Here is a 22,740-nt window from a genome sequence, read left to right as displayed (position 1 = left end):
AAACATGTTTGTTAAGCCAAACTCATAGAAGCAGAAAGTAGAATGGTGTTTGCCAGAATCTGGGGAAGGGGGAAATGGAGAGTTGCTATTTATTGGGCATAGAGTTTCAGTTATGTAAGATGAATAAATTCTAGAGAGCTGCTGTACGACTTCGTGCCTATAGTTGACAATACTGTCTTGCATACTTAAAAATTTGTTAAAAGTGTCATGTTAAAGATCTCAAGTTAAATGTTCTTACTACAAAAAAAGAATTTATATTTAGTAATTCCATTTGGATTTAATTGGAAACGAACATTTCAATCCTCTAGCTCTTATTTCATGACAGGAGTTTGTAGATATTAAGATCTCTTAATCTCCTTAAAATATCTGTATTTTTTTTTTTTTTTTTTTTTTAGGACTTTCATATGCAGAGTAAATGGTGATTAAAATGTGCAGGATGACAAGATGGAGCAAACAGTGCTTGTACCACCAGGACCTGACAGCTTCAGCTTCTTCACCAGAGAATCTCTTGCAGCTATTGAAAGACGCATTGCAGAAGAAAAGGCTAAGAATCCCAAACCAGACAAGAAAGATGATGACGAACATGGCCCAAAGCCAAATACTGACTTGGAAGCTGGAAAGAACCTTCCTTTTATTTATGGAGACATCCCTCCAGGGATGGTGTCAGAGCCGCTGGAGGACCTGGACCCGTACTATATCAATAAAAAAGTGAGTGTGTTTTATCCGGCATATTTTGCTGCTAATTGCCTTACAGTATACCTTGGACTGTTATAGCACCAACACATGCTAAGTTAGCACAAAGCCTAAGTATCCTTCTGTTTAGGAAATAAAACACATTTGCATATGTTTTATGCATATACATGACAAATAAATTGATTATATCATAACAGATGGAGCTGTCCCAAATGCACCACGATAGATACCTAAAAATAAATGTAAGTTGTAGGCAGCTAATTTAACAAATTAAAAACTTCTCCCCAGAGATTGTATTTACAGTTTATGGGTTTTCTGTACTTGAAAATCTTGAAATTATCACAAATTATAAAGACCTCAAAAATATTGGTATTCATTTCTCATGGAACGAAATTTGATGCCATAAGCGTTTTCAGTTTCTATATTATATATAAATACTATGTTATATATAATATATCAGTTAACTTCCTGAAGAAACTTTTTTTCATTGGGAAAAAACATTCCTATACAAACTATAGTTTAAAAATTTATTTAATCTTTTGGTGGAAATATATTGATATTGGTAAGGATGACCAAAAATGTAGTATTCTGAAGAACATATAAATGATATTTGAATATCCATGCTTGAAATGAAAATAGTAAGCACCCAGCCTTTCATTATGACCATGATTTCACCAAACCAAGAAGAAAAGTGTAGCGCAGAGCTGGAACTCCCGGCTCGGGGTCTCTTCCCTCCGCCGTCACGGAACTGCCCCGGAGCCCGAGGGGAGGGCGACCTCACTGAGGCTGCCGGCTCTGGAGGTGCCCCGGCGGCCGAAGCCGCGACAGTCGTGGGGACGGCGGGCCGGCCGTATGGATGAAAGGCTCTTGGTGCTCCAGCCAGGCATCAGGGCTGTGCCTCTGAGGTGGGAGAGCCAACTTCAGGACACTGGTCCACAAGAGACCTCCCAGCTCCACGTAATACCCAACGGCAAAAATCTCTCAGAGATCTCCATCTCAACATCAAGACCCAGCTTCACTCAACGACCAGCAAGCCACAGTGCTGGACACCCTATGCCAAACAACTAGCAAAACAGGAACACAGCCCCATCCATTAGCAGAGAGGCTGCCTAAAATCATAATAAGGCCACAGACACCCCAAAATACACCACCAGACGTGGACGTGCCCACCAGAAAGACAAGATCCAGCCTCATCCACCAGAACACAGGCACTAGTTCCCTCCACCAGGAAGCCTACACAACCCACTGAACCAACCTTAGCCACTGGAGACAGATACCAAAAACAATGGGAACTACGAACCTGCAGCCTGTGAAAAGGAGACCCCAAACACAGTAAGATAAGCAAAATGAGATGACAGAAAAACACACAGCAGATGAAGGAGCAGGGTCAAAACACACCAGACCTGACAAATGAAGAGGAAATAGGTAGTCTACCTGAAAAAGAATTCAGAATAATGATAGTAAGGATGATCCAAAATCTTGGAAATAGAATAGACAAAATGCAAGAAACATTTAACAAGGATTTGAAGAACTAAAGAGGAACCAAGCAACGATGAAAAACACAATAAATGAAATTAAAAATACTCTATAGATGGGATCAATAGCAGAATAACTGAGGCAGAAGAACGGATAAGTGACCTGGAAGATAAAATGGTGGAAATAACTACTGCAGAGCAGGATAAAGAAAAAAGAATGAAAAGAACTGAGGACAGTCTCAGAGACCACTGGGAGAACATTAAACGCACCAACATTCGAATTATAGGGGTCCCAGAAGAAGAAGAGAAAAAGAAAGGGACTGAGAAAATATTTGAAGAGATTATAGTTGAAAACTTCCCTAATATGGGAAAGGAAATAGTTAATCAAGTCCTGGAAGCACAGAGAATCCCATACAGGATAAATCCAAGGAGAAACACACCAAGACACATATTAATCAAACTGTCAAAAATTAAATATAAAGAAAACATATTAAAAGCAGCAAGGGGAAAACAACAAATAACACACAAGGGAATCCCCATCAGGTTAACAGCTGATCTTTCAGCAGAAACTCTGCAAGCCAGAAGGGAGTGGCAGGATATACTTAAAGTGATGAAGGAGAAAAACCTACAACCAAGATTAATCTACCCAGCAAGGATCTCATTCAGATTTGATGGAGAAATTAAAACCTTTACAGACAAGCAAAAGCTGAGAGAGTTCAGCACCACCAAACCAGCTTTACAACAAATGCTAAAGGAACTTCTCTAGGCAAGAAACACAAGAGAAGGAAAACACCTACAATAACAAACCCAAAACATTTAAGAAAATGGGAATAGGAACATACATATCGATAATTACCTTAAATGTAAATGGATTAAATGCTCCCACCAAAAGACACAGACTGGCTGAATGGATACAAAAACAAGACCCATATATATGCTGTCTACAAGAGACCCACTTCAGACCTAGAGACACATACAGACTGAAAGTGAGGGGATGGAAAAAGATATTCCATGCAAATGGAAATCAAAAGAAAGCTGGAGTAGCAATTCTCATATCAGACAAAATAGACTTTAAAATAAAGACTATTACAAGAGACAAAGAAGGACACTATATGATGATCAAGGGATCGATCCAAGAGGAAGGTATAACAATTGTAAATATTTATGCACCCAACACAGGAGCACCTCAATACATAAGGCAAATACTAACAGCCATAAAAGGGGAAATTGACAGCAACACAATCATAGTAGGGGACTTTAACACCCCACTTTCACCAATGGACAGATCATCCAAAATGAAAATAAATAAGGAAACACAAGCTTTAAATGATGCATTAAACAAGATGGACTTAATTGATATTTATAGGACATTCCACCCAAAAACAACAGAATACACATTCTTCTCAAGTGCTCATGGAACATTCTCCAGGATAGATCATATCTTGGGTCACAAATCAAGCCTTGGTAAATTTAAAAAAATTGAAATCGTATCAAGTATTTTTTCCGACCACAACGCTATGAGACTAGATATCAATTACAGGAAAAGATCTGTAAAAAATACAAACACATGGAGGCTACACAATACACTACTTAATAACGAAGTGATCACTGAAGAAATCAAAGGGGAAATCAAAAAATACCTAGAAACAAATGACAATGGAGACACGACGATCCAAAACCTATGGGATGCAGCAAAAGCAGTGCTAAGAGGGAAGTTTATAGCAATACAAGCCTACCTCAAGAAACAGGAAACATCTCGAATAAACAACCTAACCTTGCACCTGAAGCAATTAGAGAAAGAAGAACAAAAAAACCACAAAGCTAGCAGAAGGAAAGAAATCATAAAGATCAGGTCAGAAATAAATGAAAAAGAAATGAAGGAAACAATAGCAAAAATCAATGAAACTAAAAGCTGGTTCTTTGAGAAGATAAACAAAATTGATAAACCATTAGCCAGACTCATCAAGAGAAAAAGGGAGAAGACTCAAATCAATAGAGTTAGAAATGAAAAAGGAGAAGTAACCACTGACACCGCAGAAATACAAAGGATCATGAGAGATTACTACAAGCAACTGTATGCCAATAAAATGGACAACCTGGAAGAAATGGACAGATTCTTAGAAATGCACAACCTGCCGAGACTGAACCAGGAAGAAATAGAAAATATGAACAGACCAATCACAAGCACTGAAATTGAAACTGTGATTAAAAATCTTCCAACAAACAAAAGCCCAGGACCAGATGGCTTCACAGGCGAATTCTGTCAAACATTTAGAGAAGAGCTAACACCTATCCTTCTCAAACTCTTCCAAAATATTGCAAAGGGAGGAACACTCCCCAACTCATTCTACGAGGCCACCATCACCCTGATACCAAAACCAGACAAAGATGTCACAAAGAAAGAAAACTACAGGCCAATATCACTGATGAACATAGATGCAAAAATCCTCAACAAAATACTAACAAACAGAATCCAACAGCACATTGAAAGGATCATACACCATGATCAAGTGGGGTTTATCCCAGGAATGCAAGGATTCTTCAATATACGCAAATCAATCAACATGATACACCATATTAACAAATTGAAAGAGAAAAACCATATGATCATCTCAATAGATGCAGAGAAAGCTTTTGACAAAATTCAACACCCATTTATGATAAAAGCCCTGCAGAAAATAGGCATAGAGGGAACTTTCCTCAACATAATAAAGGCCATATATGACAAACCCACAGCCAATATTGTCCTCAATGGTGAAAAACTGAAACCATTTCCACTAAGATCAGGAACAAGACAAGGTTGCCCACTCTCACCACTATTATTCAACATAGTTTTGGAAGTGTTAGCCACAGCAATCAGAGAAGAAAAAGAAATAAAAGGAATCCAAATCGGAAAAGAAGAAGTAAAGCTGTCACTGTTTGCAGATGACATGATACTATACATAGAGAATCCTAAAGATGCTACCAGAAAACTACTAGAGCTAATCAATGAATTTGGTAAAGTAGCAGGATACAAAATTAATGCACAGAGATCTCTTGCATTTCTATACACTAATGACGAAAAATCTGGAAGTGAAATTAAGAAAACACTCCCGTTTACCATTGCAACAAAAAGAATAAAATATCTAGGAATAAACCTACCTAAGGAGACAAAAGACCTGTATGCAGAAAATTATAAGACACTGATGAAAGAAATTAAAGATGATACAAATAGATGGAGAGATATACCATGTTCTTGGATTGGAAGAATCAACATTGTGAAAATGACTCTACTACCCAAAGCAATCTACAGATTCAATGCAATCCCTATCAAACTACCACTGGCATTTTTCACAGAACTAGAACAAAAAATTTCACAATTTGTATGGAAACACAAAAGACCCCGAATAGCCAAAGCAATCTTGAGAACGAAAAATGGAGCTGGAGGAATCGGGCTCCCTGACTTCAGACTATATTACAAAGCTACAGTAATCAAGACAGTTTGGTACTGGCACAAAAACAGAAATATAGATCAATGGAACAGGATAGAAAGCCCAGAGATAAACCCACACACATATGGTCACCTTATCTTTGATAAAGGAGGCAAGCATATACAGTGGAGAAAAGACATCCTCTTCAATAAGTGGTGCTGGGAAAACTGGACAGATACATGTAAAAGTATGAAATTAGAACACTCCCTGACACCATACACAAAAATAAACTCAAAATGGATTAAAGACCTAAGTGTAAGGCCAGACACTATCAAACTCTTAGAGGAAAACATAGGCAGAACACTCTATGACATAAATCACAGCAAGATTCTTATTGACCCAGCTCCTAGAGAAATGGAAATAAAAACACAAATAAACAAATGGGACCTAATGAAACTTAAAAGCTTATGCACAGCAAAGGAAACCATAAACAAGACCAAAAGACAACCCTCAGAATGGGAGAAAATATTTGCAAATGAAGCAACTGACAAAGGATTAATCTCCAAGATTTACAAGCAGCTCATGCAGCTCAATAACAAAAAAACGAACAACCCAATCCAAAAATGGGCAGAAGACCTAAATAGACATTTCTCCAAAGAAGATATACAGATTGCCAACAGACACATGAAAGAATGCTCAACATCATTAATCATTAGAGAAATGCAAATCGAAACTACAATGAGATATCATCTCACACCGGTCAGATTGGCCATCATCAAAAAATCTAGAAACAATAAATGCTGGAGAGGGTGTGGAGAAAAGGGAACACTCTTGCACTGTTGGTGGGAATGTAAATTGATACAGCCACTATGGAGAACAGTATGGAGGTTCTTTAAAAAACTACAAATAGAACTACCATACGACCCAGCAATCCCACTACTGGGCATATACCTTGAGAAAACCATAGTTCAAAAAGAGTCATGTACCAAAATGTTCATTGCAGTTCTATTTACAATAGCCAGGACCTGGAAGCAACCTAAGTGTCCATCATCGGATGAATGGATAAAGAAGATGTGGCACATATATACAATGAAATATTACTCAGCCATAAAAAGAAATGAAATGGAGGTATTTGTAATGAGGTGGATGGAGTTAGAGTCTGTCATACAGAGTGAAGTAAGTCAGAAAGAGAAAAACAAATACAGTATGCTAACACATATATATGGAATCTAAGGAGAAAAAAAAAAAAAAGGCCATGAAGAACCTAGTGGCAAGACGGTAATAAAGACACAGACCTACTAGAGAATGGACTTGAGGATATGGGGAGGGGGAGGGGTGAGATGTGACAGGGTGAGAGAGTGTCATGGACATATATACACTACCAAATGTAAATAGATAGCTAGTGGGAAGCAGCAGCATAGCACAGGGAGATCAGCTCGGTGCTTTGTGACCACCTAGAGAGGTGGGATGGGGAGGGTGGGAGGGAGGGAGATGCAAGAGGGAAGAGATATGGGAACATATGTATATGTATAACTGATTCAATTTGTTATAAAGCAGAAACTAACACACCATTGTAAAGCAATTATACTTCAATAAAGATGTTTTAAAAAAAAAAAGTGTAGAAAAAGATAAAATCAAAAAAGATTATTGTATTGATTTTAGATTAAATTTATGACTAGTTAATTTGCAATATTTTATTATCCTTTTCACCTAGAACAATATGTTTGTGAACTCTTGGTGGAAAGGTACAGCACAAAGATTGTAATTAAGCAAATGAAATCTTTTAGTTAAACATGGGCCTTAAAAATACCCCCAAAACGTTTAGGGATGCTTTTGGTTGCTGGCAGTTATCGTGTTAGTTTTTATCAAGTGCATAAGTTTGGAATTTTAGTATTTGGATTCGAGACAGTTTTGTAAATACATTCTCATTGACTACTACAACTTTCAGAGGTAAAAACCTCATGATGTTCAGATTTTTAAAAAACTTTTCAGGATATAGCCAGCTTAAGTGTAACACACTTTTCCTTTTTAAAATCTGATTTGACCATTTTACTGTGAAGAAAGAGATTAATAATTTTCCATAGATTCATTATCTTTTATTTAACTTTGCTTATTAACATTGTATTATTAAATCTTAGTAGGTAAGCCATTATCTGTTTCATAACTTCCATTTAAATTATGAGAAAAATTGAATTTTATCATTAAATCACTCCTTTGGAAATTAATTTAATATGATATCTGAAAAGCTAAAACCCAAATTAAGCAGACTACAAGGGGTTTATTTGTATAAAAAAAGTAAAAATGTGGATAATCCAACTATTCATACATTTTAACTTATTTAAAATTACTCTATTATTGAAATAATGACTCTGATGTGTTCTAGCCAGAAATTCATTAACACTAAAGTATGTTACTTTATTTATAGCCATTGGACATAGCCAATCTATTTAGAGCTGCTATTACAGTGAGTTAGTGGGCTCCATGCTCAGCAGGCATTTTGCTACCCCCAGACATCCAGCCCCCACCTCTCCAGTAGTAATCACCATCTAAAAATTATTAAAGCCACCCAGAGTCTACCACTTCATCAAACAGGGCTGAAATCTAGCATCCCATCTCCTGTGCTGTGTTCTTATCTATAAAACAATAAATGCCTACATTGAGAAAGACCAAACTAATGCGTGTTGACAAGGGCATCTATTCTTCAAGTAGAAACGAGATCATCCAATTAATCTTTTCCTTTAAATTAAAGAGTTTTTAGACTGATAAAAGTTGTCATCTTGAGGGAATGTCCCCAAACAAAGCCGTCCACAATTGGTTTATAATGAATGAGATATAACAAAGGATATAAAGGCAGATGGAAAACAAAATGATGCAAACCCATCCAAATAGTTAAAAGAAAAGTCTTAAAACTGAGGGTAAAAGACCAATCCTGAAGGAATGACTATTCAGTCAGATTCTTGTGCTGAAGTAACCCTTATAAACTTTGTTAGGTTCACATTCAAACTTGCCTTTAACATCTTCTGTCCTTATCTTCAAATGCACATTGTGTGAGGAAGGAAAAATATTTTGGTATTTTGGAACAAATCACAGAGTGAAAGTAGCACAACCTGATAAGAGAAATATTGTTATCAGGAAGGAGGTTTCCCCAAAGTGAGGCACATCCATTGCTTTCACATTGAGCTGACATCCAGCAAGTCTCCAAATGTGAGTCATTCAACAGAAATAGAAGTGAAACTTTTTGCAGGACTGAAATCCTTAAAAACTAACATGGCATGCTTAGGACATGATTGAGCTATGTGTTGGAAATTTCCTTCTTTTGCATTTTCATGTTTTATAACTTTCTATGGTTGTGTGTACACTCTTTCTAGTCTTAAATTTTCGTTCATAATTGGATTATTTCAGTATGGAAGAATAGTCTTAAATTCTGAATTAGCTTCCTCTGATTGAAGCTGGAATCCTTAGAAAAATAATAACCTTTTAAAAATAATGAATATTTCTTTTGCTACTTGATGACCAATGTCACTTTAGTGACTTGAGTATCTGAGGATGGCAGGGTGATCTTCTTTAAACAATGCAGTACACATGCACAGTACTCCCAGCATAGATAAAGGGTCTAATGATGGAAATGTCACTGGGGAAAATGCTTCTTAGGATGAAATTTCCCACCATCACTGATATTGGGGATGTGCATTTTATTGCCTGAGTGGGTTGTAACATGCAAATATTAATCAGGCTAGTGACTCCCCTAAGGCTTAACTCAAGTACAAAACTTAATGTGTCCTTTGTATGTATATACCAAGTCTCTGGTTTCTTTCTTAAAAATATATAGAATAAACAAAGCAAGCCTATTACAAAAAATGGTTGCAGAATCTATGTTAAGTTTTAGGTTAAAGTACAGTGGTGCGTATATATAAGGAATGTACATGTAAGGACTAGAAAGGACGCAAACCCCAGTGAAGCTCTCTGTGATCTTCTACAAAGACAATGTCAGTGAGCTTATGAAAATGTCACTGCTGATGGTGTATTTTCAGATGGCATATGCCCACATATTTTTGTCTTCTTTGCCCTAGCTTAAAATGTACAAATTATATAATGTTCAAATTTTCTGTTGAAATTGTTAAAATAATTTAATCCATGGTCAGTGATATTGTGGTAGTAACTCGAGAAATAGTAGCAACCATCTCATGCACACTCATGGTGCATGGAAGCACTTCCAGACCCTCAGATGTTTTAAGCCTTCAGAAGTCGGAGGTAAGAACTAAAATAACAGTGCTATCAGAGGAGAGTCACAGAATTTTCCATACCATGTTAGCTCTGGTCCCGTGGTCTTCAGAACATGATTCCAGGTTGGGTTCCTTTTGTTTGTTTATTTACTTTAGCAGTGTGACAAGGCACATTTTAGCTTGTGAACACACCTTTATTTCCTCATGGGATTTTTTTTTTCACAGTTTCCTTTCATAGCTTCGGTTGATTTTGCACCATTTGGCTATACATTCAAATTCTTCACCCACTCTTTATTGCAGAAAACTTCTTCCTTCTCATGTTCTTTTAAAATTACAGATGACTCATTAGTACTGGTAATGGAAGAAAATATCCTTTTGACAGTGTGACAGGGTACTGGAAATAGAATGAGGTATGTTAGATCTGTAGTGAAAATGCATGTTTGTTAATTATGGAATGTAGAAATGTATCCATTTAAAAATGTGCTCTTTCCTTGATTGTCTCTTCGACGTTTAAAGACAATTTATTCTCCCTTTTTATCAGCTCTTCTAAAGAGATGCATGCTCCCTCTTTACTGGGGCTGCATGAAGAATCATACAGGAACTTGTGATTTTAAATTCATGCCTGGTTTGTCATTCTACAGGAGTTTTTAATTGTTACATGGGGTAGGGAGAGTTGTTTGTTTTGTTTTTAATTGGGATTAGGGAGCTTTTCTTGCAAAAGGAGTTTAAAAGAAAATCAGAAAAGTAGATGGTAAAAGCTCAGGATTCCATGAATTGTCATATTCATGATTTTTCTTTGTATATCATTAGCTCTTCTAGAATTACCAGTCACCCAGGCTCTCCCTTACTTGCAAGGCACTACAGTTTACTTCCAAATCTTTCTCTTACCCATTCGTTATTTCTTCCTTATGTCCCTTTCTTCTTTGTCACCTCCCCGTCTCTGCCTCAGAAACAATCCCAAAGTGATGAGGATGGTAGTAAAATAATGACTGCATTTATTAAGTACCTGCCATATTAATAAGTTTCCCTTCAAGTGAAAGTGACAAAAAACCAACAGAAACTAGTTTTTGAAAACCAACTAAGCAACAAACAAGTAAATGTATGTGTGGGGTAAATCTGGTCTTAATATCAAAGGATCCAGTACCTAAAGCAACATCATCAGGACACAGTCCTTTTCCATTTTTGTTTCTACTTTCACCAATGCTGGCTGCATTCACAGGCTGGCTCTTCCCACAAGATGATAGAAGTAGCCACCAGTAGCATGAAACTAACATCCTACAGCCTAGTAACCCCAAGAAAAAGAGCTCTCTTTTTCTTCAAAATTTCTTGCAAAAGTCCTGAAATTCAGTCTAATTAGGTCACATGGCCTCTTCTGAACCAATCACTGTAACCAAGGGTTTGTGATGCTCTCATTGGCCAGATCAGCATCACATGTTGACCAGTGTTGCCAAGGGGTGGGTCAGCTCCATCCAAGCCACATGGCCAGACAATGAGGCAGAGGTTTTCTCTAAAAGGAAGAGATGGAGACTTTGAAGAAGGTGTGCTAGGCAAGCAAAAACAGTAGCTCTGCCCTGTGCACTGTGCATTAGGAAATTTACAGTTCTTATTTAACCGATATGTCCTTCCAAGATAATTCTTATCTTTGTTTTAAAATGATGAAAGAAGATGTGGTACATATATACAATGGAATATTACTCAGCCATAAAAAGGAACGAAATTGGGTCATTTGTTGAGACGTGGATGGATCTAGAGACTGTCATACAGAGTGAAGTAAGTCAGAAAGAGAAAAACAAATATCGTATATTAATGCATATATGTGGAACCTAGAAAAATGGTACAGATGAACTGGTTTGCAGGGCAGAAATTGAGACACAGATGTAGAGGACAAACGTATGGACGCCAAGGGGAGAAAGCCGAAGGGGGGTGGGGATGGTGGTGTGATGAATTGGACGATTGGGATTGACATGTATACACTGATGTGTATAAAATTGATGACTAAAAAAATAAAATAAAATAAAATGATGAAACTGAGATAAAGTTAATTTTCCTAAGATCATAAAGCTATTAAGTAACAGAGACTAGATTTAAAACCAGATCCGTCAGCTTCCATGGCTCATCACCATGCTACTCTGGGTTTGCAGTTGTCACGCTAATGATACCAGTGGAGAAGAGAAGTCAGTGATTGATAGACTCTAAATAAGCCTGTCACTACTTTTCCTGCCCCTCCACTCATGCCACTTTGCCAGCTGTACTCCTCATCTCTTAGGCTGGCAGTATTTCCCAAACCTGACTTGTTGCTTTACTACTTCTGCTCAATTAGGGGCATCCCCTGCCTTTATAAAAACTAAAATCTTTGAGACTCAGGGGGTCTGGATCAGCTTCTAAAATAATTAGAGAAGTACATTTCCCACCAGATTCTAATAGGGTGATAAGCACCTTTTTTTCAAAGAGGACAGATTCAGGAAACTTAAATTGTATGCCTCTGTAAAGAAATGGCATTTATATTGGGATCTCAAGGGTAGAAAGAAGAAGGGAGAGAAGACTTCCAGGGAAAGGGAATAGCCCATAAGAAGACATGTAATATAGCAGGACTGTAATAAGTAAAAGGCGAGTAAGATGTGATTGGGGAGGTGGGCCTGGGGCTAGATCAAGGCACCTTTTACGACATCTTAAAGAGTTCGAAGTTTAAGGGCAAAATGAATTCTCTGAAGACTTTGGGTAGAGAAGTGACAATGTCCACTTCACATTTTTTTTTAAAATAAATTTATTTATTTATTTATTTTGGGCTGTGTTGGGTCTTCGTTGCTGCACCCGGGCTTTCTCTAGTTGCAGCGAGCGGGGGCTACTCTTCATTGCGGTGCATGGACTTCTTATTGCGGTGGCTTCTCTTGTTGCGGAGCACGGGCTCTAGGTGCGTGGGCTTCAGTAGTTGTGGCACGCAGCTCAGTAGCTGGCGCGCACAGGATTAGTTGCTCCACGGCATGTGGGATCTTCCCGGGCTAGGGCTCGAACCCATGTCCCCTGCGTTGGCAGGCAGATTCTTAACCACTACACCACCAGGGAAGTCCCCACTTCACATTTTTAAAGATCAAACTGGGAGTCTTTATGGAGGCTTGGTCTAGATTTTTGACAATGAAGACAATAATGGATGGGATCAGAATCTATTTTGGAGGTGTAATGCTTAACAGATGGGAACAAATGGACGGCATTGTTTTCTGAATATGAAATTTGGGAGGAAGGAAACTGAGCGGCAAAGTTCCAATGTGAGAATTGGCATTGCTTTCAAGTACACAAGTGTTTGTATGTGTATATATTTGAGAACCGGAGAGACACACATTTTTAATCCTTTAATCCTTGAGTGTATATGGCACTTAGAATTCATTAAGGGGATTCACATGTTTTATTTCATTTTGTTTCATTTCATTCTTTAAACAACCCTGAGGTTAGTATTGTTATAATCTTCATTCAGATGTAGAAATTGACATGGAAGAGTTTGCCCAAAGTTCTCACACAGAAAAGTCTGCAATAAAACTGGGCCAATTAGTCCTTTTCTGTCAATGAAAAATTAGCTGAGCATATAATAGTGTACCACACCCATGCTATGGGCTGAAGATAACAGGGATGAGAAATATTTGACCCCCAGATTTTATCATTTCACCCTGTGGTTATAATTTTTTCTCTCTGTCTGAGATAGAGGCAGAAGCATCTGTAACCCTGGCTGATAGGAGCCCAGCTGGGAACTCTCCAGCACTGGCCCCACTGCAACTGTTCTACCCAGCTAAAACCTAGGGACAAGCAATTTTACAGACTCTTTTCTGTGTACAAATTTTTCTCTTTTGCATGAACTTAAAGCAAAGATAAAAAAACTATAAGGCCTTGAGCCCCCAGACACATTTTTGTTTGCCTCATGCAATATTGTTTACAATTCTGAATTAGTGTCTGAGATTTATAAAGCAGAAGATTGCACACACACATGTATAATTTTGCACATTTAGGATTTCTCATACAATATCAGATCTGGCATCACTGATTTGCATGCCCAAAATTGGCAGGTCTCTCACACTGCCTAGCCTCTGTGGGGGGTTTTGGTTTGTGATCCCTGGCTTCAAGACCCCTGTGCAATTAGATGAGGGCTGGATATTAATGCTTGGTGGGCCACAGGAGGCACAAGTCCACAAGTTGTTCTTTAGGATGATTATCCCGCATCTAAGGGGTAAGACAGAATGAGATTGGGAGAGAAAACATTTTTTAAAATATTGCACACTAACTTCAGAGTCAGGTAGAGAACCTGTGAGAAAGCTTTCCATCCCTCAGTGAGCCAGAAAAGGAGGAAAATCTTGGCCTGAATCCACAGGTTATTAAAAAAAAAGATAGGCAAGGAAGTAGGTGAGACCATTTAGAGAGCTCACAGGAAAAAAAAGAAAAAAGAATTAGATGCCTTGGAATTGGCCCAGAACAAGAGATGTCCCCAGAGATGTGTACTAATCGGAATCTCTTGACTGTCTATGCAATTCTTTACACCCAAAGCTCTGCAGCATCCCTCCTCCTGCCATGTGGTCTCATTCTGCCTTTTCCCGATGGAACCTCTTCTCAAGCCAGCAGCTTAGAGCTAGAAAAAGTTGACCCCACTTCTGGCAGAAGATAGAGTCAGGGAATTTCCCTAGTCTGAATGCCAGGGCAACATCAAGGGGAGAGAGGTATACCTTGCAACCCAACTTAGAAGTCTGTTACCATTTTCAGAGTCACACTTGCTTATACACAGGGATAAAGTTTCACATTGTCATTATACAGAATTCTATTTAATTAGGAATTACATGGGTTTTTGAATCTATGTGTAAAAACAAAATACATATATATATGTATCTCCTTTCTTTGGGAAAATATGTTCGAAGTTCCAAACAATTGACCTCCAAACACATTTTTGGATCACAGTGTAAGTACAAGTTGAAAATTGCCTCTTTAAATTTTGAGGCTAAGGCATAAGTGGAATCAACCAATAGTATAGTCTGCATTTTTCTATTGTTCATGATCATTGCTCACCTTCCTCTGTTATTTCTTGCTTTTGCCAGTACATTTACTTTTAGAGCAGTAAAATTGCAGTAAATTTGGAGTCAATCCTGTGATTTGGCAATTTTTCAATAATGTTTAGATAAACACAAAGCTGAGCATTAGGTTTAAACTATTTAAGGAACAAGACCCCTAGAGTGAAAGAAAAGTTAAGATAATGGACATATTTTTAAAAGGGAACTGGAAAACTATGGCTTGTTAAATTCAGTGTCCATCCTGAGTAAAAAAATAAGCAAACACTTTCTAAAAACCCAGAGACAAAAAAAGACTACTAAATAGTAACGGGTACAGATTCATAAATAGCAATCCTACCAAACTGTTATAACCTAAGTGTTTCCTTATTGACTATACAGTTAGATAAAGGGGAAGGATTTTACTCCAGGTACACAACATGAGAACTGTTAATAAAAACAGATTCACAACTCTCCTATTGCAGACTCACCTGAGTTATTTATTAAAAGTACAGAATACTAGGCATCAGAATCTGACCTACTGAATTGGAATCACAACACCTCTGTGAACTTAGTGTACTTATTCCCATTTTTCAAAAGAGGCAAATGAGTCACAGAAAAGTTAGTAACTTGTCCAGGATCTCAGTGCTGGAAGGCAGCACAGCCAGATTTTGAGCCAGGCATCCAACTCCAGAGTCTGCACTCAATAAATACGTAAGTTAAAACAAATCCTACTTATGTTTTTCTAATTTGCTTTCCAGACTATTAAGCTTTGATTATCAGGGGTGTTTACCTGTTTGGGTTTTCATTGTTGTTGTTTTCTTTAAAGCTAGAATTGACTTTTACCTGGCAAGGCTTGCTGAAGACAGTATAAACTGGCAGTACAATGAATGGTTTACACCTAGGTCTGCACTGCCCAATTCAGTGGACATTAGTCATGTATGGCTATTGTACTTGAAATGTGCTTGAAATGTGGCGAGTTCAGTCTCTGAAGACGTACAGTTGGTATGACAAGAGGATGTAAACTATCTCAATAATTTTTAATACTGACTTCATCCCCAAATGATAATTTATTGGATATATTGGGTTAAAGAAAACATTATTCAAATTAATTTCATCTGCTTCTTTTTCTTTTTCTAAACATGGCTACTAGAATATTTAAAATCACATATGTGGCTTAGATTTGTAGTTCATGTAATATTTCTATTGGGCAGCTCCGGTCTAAGTAAACCTTCACTTACCCTTCTAGATTTTCTTCCGTTAGTATAGACAGTTGAACATTTACTAGTTTTCAAGCTTCGTGGGGTCATAACTTACTATTTACCCCAAACTACTTGGGGTCTTTGTTTTCCCTATAAACTTTAGCACAGAGCTTTGCAAATATTTTGCTAAACAACTAACACAAATCTTCTGCATTGAAGTCAATTGAATTAACGATTGAGCTGAGAATTAGATCTAGGCTGCTTTCCAGCTGTCCACCACGCTCACACATATTAACAGCTTATCATATAGGAACTTCATAAATGCTACATGAGTTTGGTAGCTATACATGAAGAGATAAGTGACAAGCCTGATCAACATCTAGTATGTGAAGAGAGTTACATTCCTACAAATGTGTCTTTAAAGTGATATTTTATATATAGAATCTCATCTCTAATTCAGTCAAAATGCTGTTTTGAAATTGGTTCTGAGGCACAGTATTATTCTCAGGTTAAAATGATTTCATGATTTTCCTACAGCCTTGGGCTGTAAAAAAAAAAAAAAAAAGCCTGTTTCAAGCTGGATACTACTATATCAGCCATTTCTCCTCCACCATCAATTTTGAAGTTTTTCTTTTCTACTGAAGTGACTTAATGCAATAAAAATTGTCCTGAGTAGTTATGTTAATGAAATTTGTATTAAACTAATTAGATTTAAAGGATGCTAAAATACTTTCCTCTAATAAGCCATTCAGTACATTCTTTGAAAATGTCAACACTAAACTTGTACACTTAGAATGGACAAGATAGTAAATTTTATGTTATGTGTATTCTACCACAATAAAAAAAAATGGGGCGGGGGTAGGTAATAGTAACATCTTGGCTAGTCTTTTAATTCTTTCCTTTTTGACCCCTTTCTTATCTGTGAAATGAGGAAGGCAAATATCTTTATGTTTGAAAATTCTGAAGTTACTTGACCACTTGTAAGTAAACAGTGTTCCCTTCTGATTCTCTTCTCCCTTCAATACTATCAATATCATTATTTGGGGAAACATGTATTTGAGAGTCTTTAGGGGCAAGTATCCTTTCATTAATCCTCAACACTTAGAAACTAAATGTTTGGCTTCTTCTCTGTACAAGTAAATATACGGAGGATGGATACAGATAGATGAGGAAATAGATACAAGATCAGTTACAAATAGCAAATTTGAAGTTCTAAATGGAACTTACTGACATAAAAATGGTAACAGAGTCAAGATTCTAATATTGGATTGCTCTATAATTCGGCTGTTTAAAATGAATCCATAAACACTTTAAAGCAACATTTGTGTAGTTTGTATGTAAATATATGTTTCAACCTGGGAACAGCAAAGTCCTCACAGAAGAAACCCTCTGAAATAGTCCCTTAGTGCCGGTGTTATTATCAGCTTCCCAGGAGCTCTATCCAGGATGTCTTATCTATCTATACGGCTTGTGAAAAATTAAAGGAGAACAAATATTGCTGTACAGGAAAACCTCATTAATTCCATTATACATTCTAATTGTAAGCACTTACACACTGTACACATACTTCTTATAAATATGAAGTTAAAATACATTCTTTGAATTTTTTAAATAAATAAAGAGAATATACCCTAAAATCAGTAAAAGTTTCCATCTAAGGCTTGAACAATTGGGAATTTTGTCCTTTTGCCTTTAACTTTTGTGTCAAAATATTAATTCCTCTATGTGAAAGGACTTTTAGATTGAGAATTATTTATCAGCATCAGGGTGCCGTGGCTTTCGTTAGCTTTACCCTGCTGAGTTCTGGCCCTTTGCCCTGCCTTTTTGGGTTCCTCTTGGTTCAGCTTCTGAGTCTTGCTTCTTTTTCTTCTTGGTCTTTAGGGCAGAATTTCTTTCTCTCTCCACCCCTTTCTTTAGGCCTCTGCAGCTTTGCCTTTGGTTTCATCACCCTCTTCCTCCATCTCTTCTACTTCTTTTTTTGTTAGGTCTGCTCATGGTTTGGGCTGGGGGGTGGCCACAGAGCCAAAGACACAGGCGATCTCTTCTGCCCGTGGTCTCATCTCCTCAGGATGAGCTGGATTATTATTCTTATCCACTGAGCGACAATCAGTACCATCTTCATCCCCCTCTTCCTCCAGCCCATGATTTGGGCCCCGTATGGGCTGTAACTTCTTTTCCAAAATTAGGCTTGTAATATTATTTGAAATGAGGGAATTCTTATTTTAAAAAGATATATTCTATGTTATGTTTTTACTGGCTCTCCCACTCCCAGACCACAGTATTTCCATCAGGTTTTACTCAGCATAATTTTGGGGAAAGGAAGCATAGGCAGTTGGTTTGGGAGGTGGACCATATTCGGTCCTGATTTAGCTCACTCAGAGCCTTTCTGTGTCCTTGCATGTGTGTACTCCCTAGGGCAAAGGCATTTGCATTGCACAAGTCTGTGCACATTTTATGATGATCTCACAATGCCATTTAGGGACAGGGGCACTGAATGAATCAGAGAAAAAGAGCACTAAGTCTTGTAGACACAGGTGATTGCTCCTCCAATAGGCACAGGTGAAACTCTCCCCTCCTACCAATGGACATTGTGACACAGTTTTCTTTGTACTCTGGACCCACAGTCCATCAAAGATGAAAGTGGAAATATGGAGTCAAAGTTAGACGTAGAGCAATGCATCTCAAACTCTCTGCTGTGAAGGTGAGGTTGCTATTCTATAAAATACAATAAAATTAATTTCCAGAAAGTTGAAATGAAAAACAGACCTGCAAAATACACCCTGTCTTTTTATTATCACATTCAACAGATGTAAAATTAGTCTGTCGAATTGTCTTACAAGTTTCTAAATACTTACTCTCAAATCTTGTCACAGATCAGGAACAACTTGGAGACAAGCACTGGTTGGGGGACCATTTTCACAGCCCTGATTTAGGGCACTCTTACATATACCAACCAGGAAGTGCTATTTTCAAACAGCAACTCAGTAAATGTTTTGGAGTAATTACTCTATTTCAATTTAGAAAACCCTGAAGGTAGAGGAGAAAAGAAATGAGAAATCTATAAATGACCTGAAGACTAAATGTAGAGAATAAACCCTTGTCAAAGATTTTTAGTAGAGAGTAAACATAAGGTTAATGCTTGCTATGTCATAATGTGATCTACACAGATATGTGTCCTTAGTCAGAAAAACAGTATTTTTGAAGAATGGGGTTTAAATTTAAAAGATTTGGAGTTCCCTTCTCAAGATATGTTCTTCATAGAGAAATAGGTTCCACTCCCTCCAGTCTGAATGTACATAAAGGTCTTAGGAAACACTGAGTCAGAATCCTTGATACACGATTGTATGTTGCTGCTTTGTTTTTTGTTGTTGTTTGTTTGTTTGTTTTTTTCTACACACTGCTAATTGTGCTCAAATATGTCTAATTTTTAGAATGCCAGTTCCATTCACATCCATGGATCCTAGATTCTGCAGGGGCTTTGAGCTTTTCCTCTAAGAAAGCACTACATGAAATAGGCAGCCAGTTGGGACTAGAATTCAGTGTGTCAGCTAACTCAGAAATCCCAACACAGAATTTAGCACTCCTGGTCAACGGATACTCTCTAGGGAGCTTGGCCTCCAGAAATCAATTATTGGATTACATCTATCTAACCCAAGACTGGGTTTGATGGTGGCTGTTTTTATTTCCTATTACAAATAGAGTGATAATGTTTATTTTATAAGCAGAAATGGTAAAAGAATATTTATTTCAAAAATATTATTTGTTTTACTGAATGATTTTGCATTCCAGAGCATTAATTTTCAAGATATTTGAAATGGAAAAGCTGAAATCGCTGTAAAAGGAATGTAGTGTCCTAAGATCTGTAGAATGAAATGATACGTGCACCCATTTGAGACTTTTTCCTTTAACTCAGATATTTAAAATATTAAGAAAATAAATAAATTACCTTGGCTAACTGTCTTATATACGATAAAATTGCAGGTAAGTATCAGGTCAAAGGTGAGTTATACCATTGGATGTTTCTAGTTAAGAAGAGATCCAGTAACAGTTTGTCTTCATGGTGCGCATCGAAAGTTGCAACATTGGAATAATTCATTTTGACAAATGATAGAAGGTGGGTAATAGAGTTTAAATGGTTTATACTTTTATACTTCTATGTGTTCCTATCTTACAGACTTTTATAGTATTGAATAAAGGGAAGGCCATCTTCCGGTTCAGTGCCACCTCTGCCCTGTACATTTTAACTCCCTTCAATCCTCTTAGGAAAATAGCTATTAAGATTTTGGTACATTCATATCCTTTTCATGCGATCAGTATTAGCTATTAGTACATAATCTATAAATGCTTTGTAGCTAAATATAAAATTAACTTGGGAAATGTCCATATTCTGTGGTTTTATCACTCTCATTTTGTATTTTCTTTGGTCATAAAAGCCTTATTCTTAAAATTTATTACATAGATGTCACTGAAACTTACATAGTCTTTAATATTATATATATACTATATATAATCTTTCAAATATATATTATACATCAAAGTCTTTAACATTATACATATCTTTCTAAAAACACTTATATGTATCAAGTCCTACAAATCTAGTGTAAAATAGCCATATTTATTTTTAAGATATTGTACAAAGTTTCTGATTTTCTAGAATTTGCAGTGAATAATGATATAATAGCAAAAAATTTACATCCAGAGCCAATATAGAGCTATCTATAATACAAAGCATTTTAGTGTACCTTAGAATTAACCTTTAAGCATATTTTCCATTGGAGAAGATCAGGGGGCTTTGGCCAATATTTAGCTAGTTTTTGAACTTTCCTAATGAAATCTGTGAGGAAGTACTGGAATATTGGCTTAATTGCAAATTTAAGTCATTGAATTATGACTCTGCCGTGCAAAACTGATTGCTTAGTAAAGGCTTTGGAAGTTAATGAAAGACGCTGAGATTGTATTTCCAAGTGGTCTTTAGGGATTTGGCTTTGAGATTCTCATTGGTGTTAAAAAAGGATTCTGCAACTAAATTCATCTGTTCATATTCATTGGCAAAAACCTTCACTTCTGATTATGTCTCATTTGGTGGCTTTGGCAATAATAAATATAGAAATACTGTTATAATGATCATAAACTTACACTACCTGATTTTTTGAAAAAAGATTTTAAAACCTAAAAATCCGTTCTATTTCTAAACTGATAGCAAGAGATTCCTTATGGTATAAATACGGCATTATTAAAAATCAAAGACTTGAAACACAAAATTTATATGTTCAGAGTTTTTACATTTATGGAGTTTTCCTCATCCTAGTTCGTGTTCCTAGTGCCATCATGTGGTCATTTGATGAAAACTTTCTTTTTCACATACGGAAAATTTTTGCTTTGGCAGTAAACTGTAGTGGAAAGAATATTGGATGTGAAAGTAAGAAACCTGTGTTTTAATCTGTGGCCAAGTTATCTAATTTCTTTCGCGCTTACGCATTATTTCTCTGATTTCTGAAATATAGGGATTAAACAGTTGTTTTTTAAGGTCCCTTTCAGCTCCATAATTCTGTTATGTCATAGTTAGTCATTGGTTTTAGCTAACACTTAGATCATGTCTACTAACATACAGACCTGTTCCAAGTACTTCACACATATTAACCCATTTAATCTGTACCTCAAACTGATGAGTTCCATACCTGATTAGCTCCACTGCATAAAATTCAGTAGAGACACAAGAAGCTTCCGTGGCACTGAGAGGCTGAGTGACTTGCCCAAGTCACTTTTATGTTGCTAAGATCACCTTTATGTTGAATTTTAATTACATTCACATCATGTTAAGTCATGGCCTTGAAGAATATTCACTTTCAGTCTTATCCAATGCTGCTACACGTTTACAAACTCAGTTGAAATAGAGCAACCCGACCCTTAACACCATGCTATACTTTAACTATATAAATTTTAATGTATTCATCTATATTGTATCACATGTATTTAAGAAATTACAATTCTGCAGGGATGTGCCTTCCTCAACAATTTACTATTTTAATCAACTAAATTAGTTCAAGTCAGTGCTCTCTGCTCAAAAACTGGACCACTCCAAAGTGCCCACTGTTTTCCCCCTAAAGTCTTCTGGGAGGTAAACAGATTGATTTAATAATGGTAACAAAAGCCGCACTTTATACTTTTATAAAGCTTTCTCATACATTATCTCACTTAATCTATACAACTACTCTGTGAGGGTGATATTATTATCCAAATTTTATGGATGACAAAAATGAAATTTAAAGAGATTAGATGACTTGCCCATAGGGTATTTAGCCCTGAGTCCTGGCCAGACTGCAGGTTGAGCTTTTCAATGTTAGTTTTATGTAATATGATACATGGATTTGGGTTTTCTTTTGTGTGTTCCTTAACAATGACCTACATTATTCAGCATGCTAATTATGTGCACTATTTTGACGAACTGTGTGTTTATGACAATGAGTAACCCTCCTGACTGGACAAAGAATGTAGAGTAAGTTCAACTTATGTTTTAAGCGACCTATGTGAGTATGTATATGTGTGTGTGTATAGATGAATAGACATACAGACATATAGACATATATCTATATCTATATATATGTATTTAGTATTTAATCCCTCTCCTTCACGTGTACTTGGTGGTTACCAGAAGCCCATCATTCTTGGACACTCGCCACTTTTCCTGTAGGATCTACAGTGACCAAAGCAAATGTGAT

General features: G+C 36.8%; 1 protein-coding gene across 6 annotated transcripts in view; it reads left to right on the top strand.

The window, feature by feature from the left end:
• Positions 1 to 438: 438 nt before the first annotated feature.
• The window catches only part of LOC133098367 (sodium channel protein type 1 subunit alpha), an 89,960-nt gene continuing 67,658 nt past the window's right edge, over positions 439 to 22,740 (top strand). For 5 of the 6 annotated variants that reach the window (XM_061201182.1, XM_061201173.1, XM_061201166.1 and 2 more), the window contains exons 1-3: positions 445 to 708; positions 20,196 to 20,314; positions 22,428 to 22,517. In XM_061201182.1, coding sequence (XP_061057165.1) covers positions 445 to 708; positions 20,196 to 20,314; positions 22,428 to 22,517 — 473 coding nt within the window. Of the gene's footprint in view, positions 709 to 20,195; positions 20,315 to 22,427; positions 22,518 to 22,740 lie in introns of all 6 variants that reach the window. The other variant, XM_061201189.1, reaches the window with a different exon arrangement.

This window comes from Eubalaena glacialis, chromosome 1 (assembly GCF_028564815.1).
Source record: "Eubalaena glacialis isolate mEubGla1 chromosome 1, mEubGla1.1.hap2.+ XY, whole genome shotgun sequence".
Taxonomy (NCBI): domain Eukaryota; kingdom Metazoa; phylum Chordata; class Mammalia; order Artiodactyla; family Balaenidae; genus Eubalaena; species Eubalaena glacialis.
This window is presented reverse-complemented; position numbering and strand designations above follow the sequence as displayed.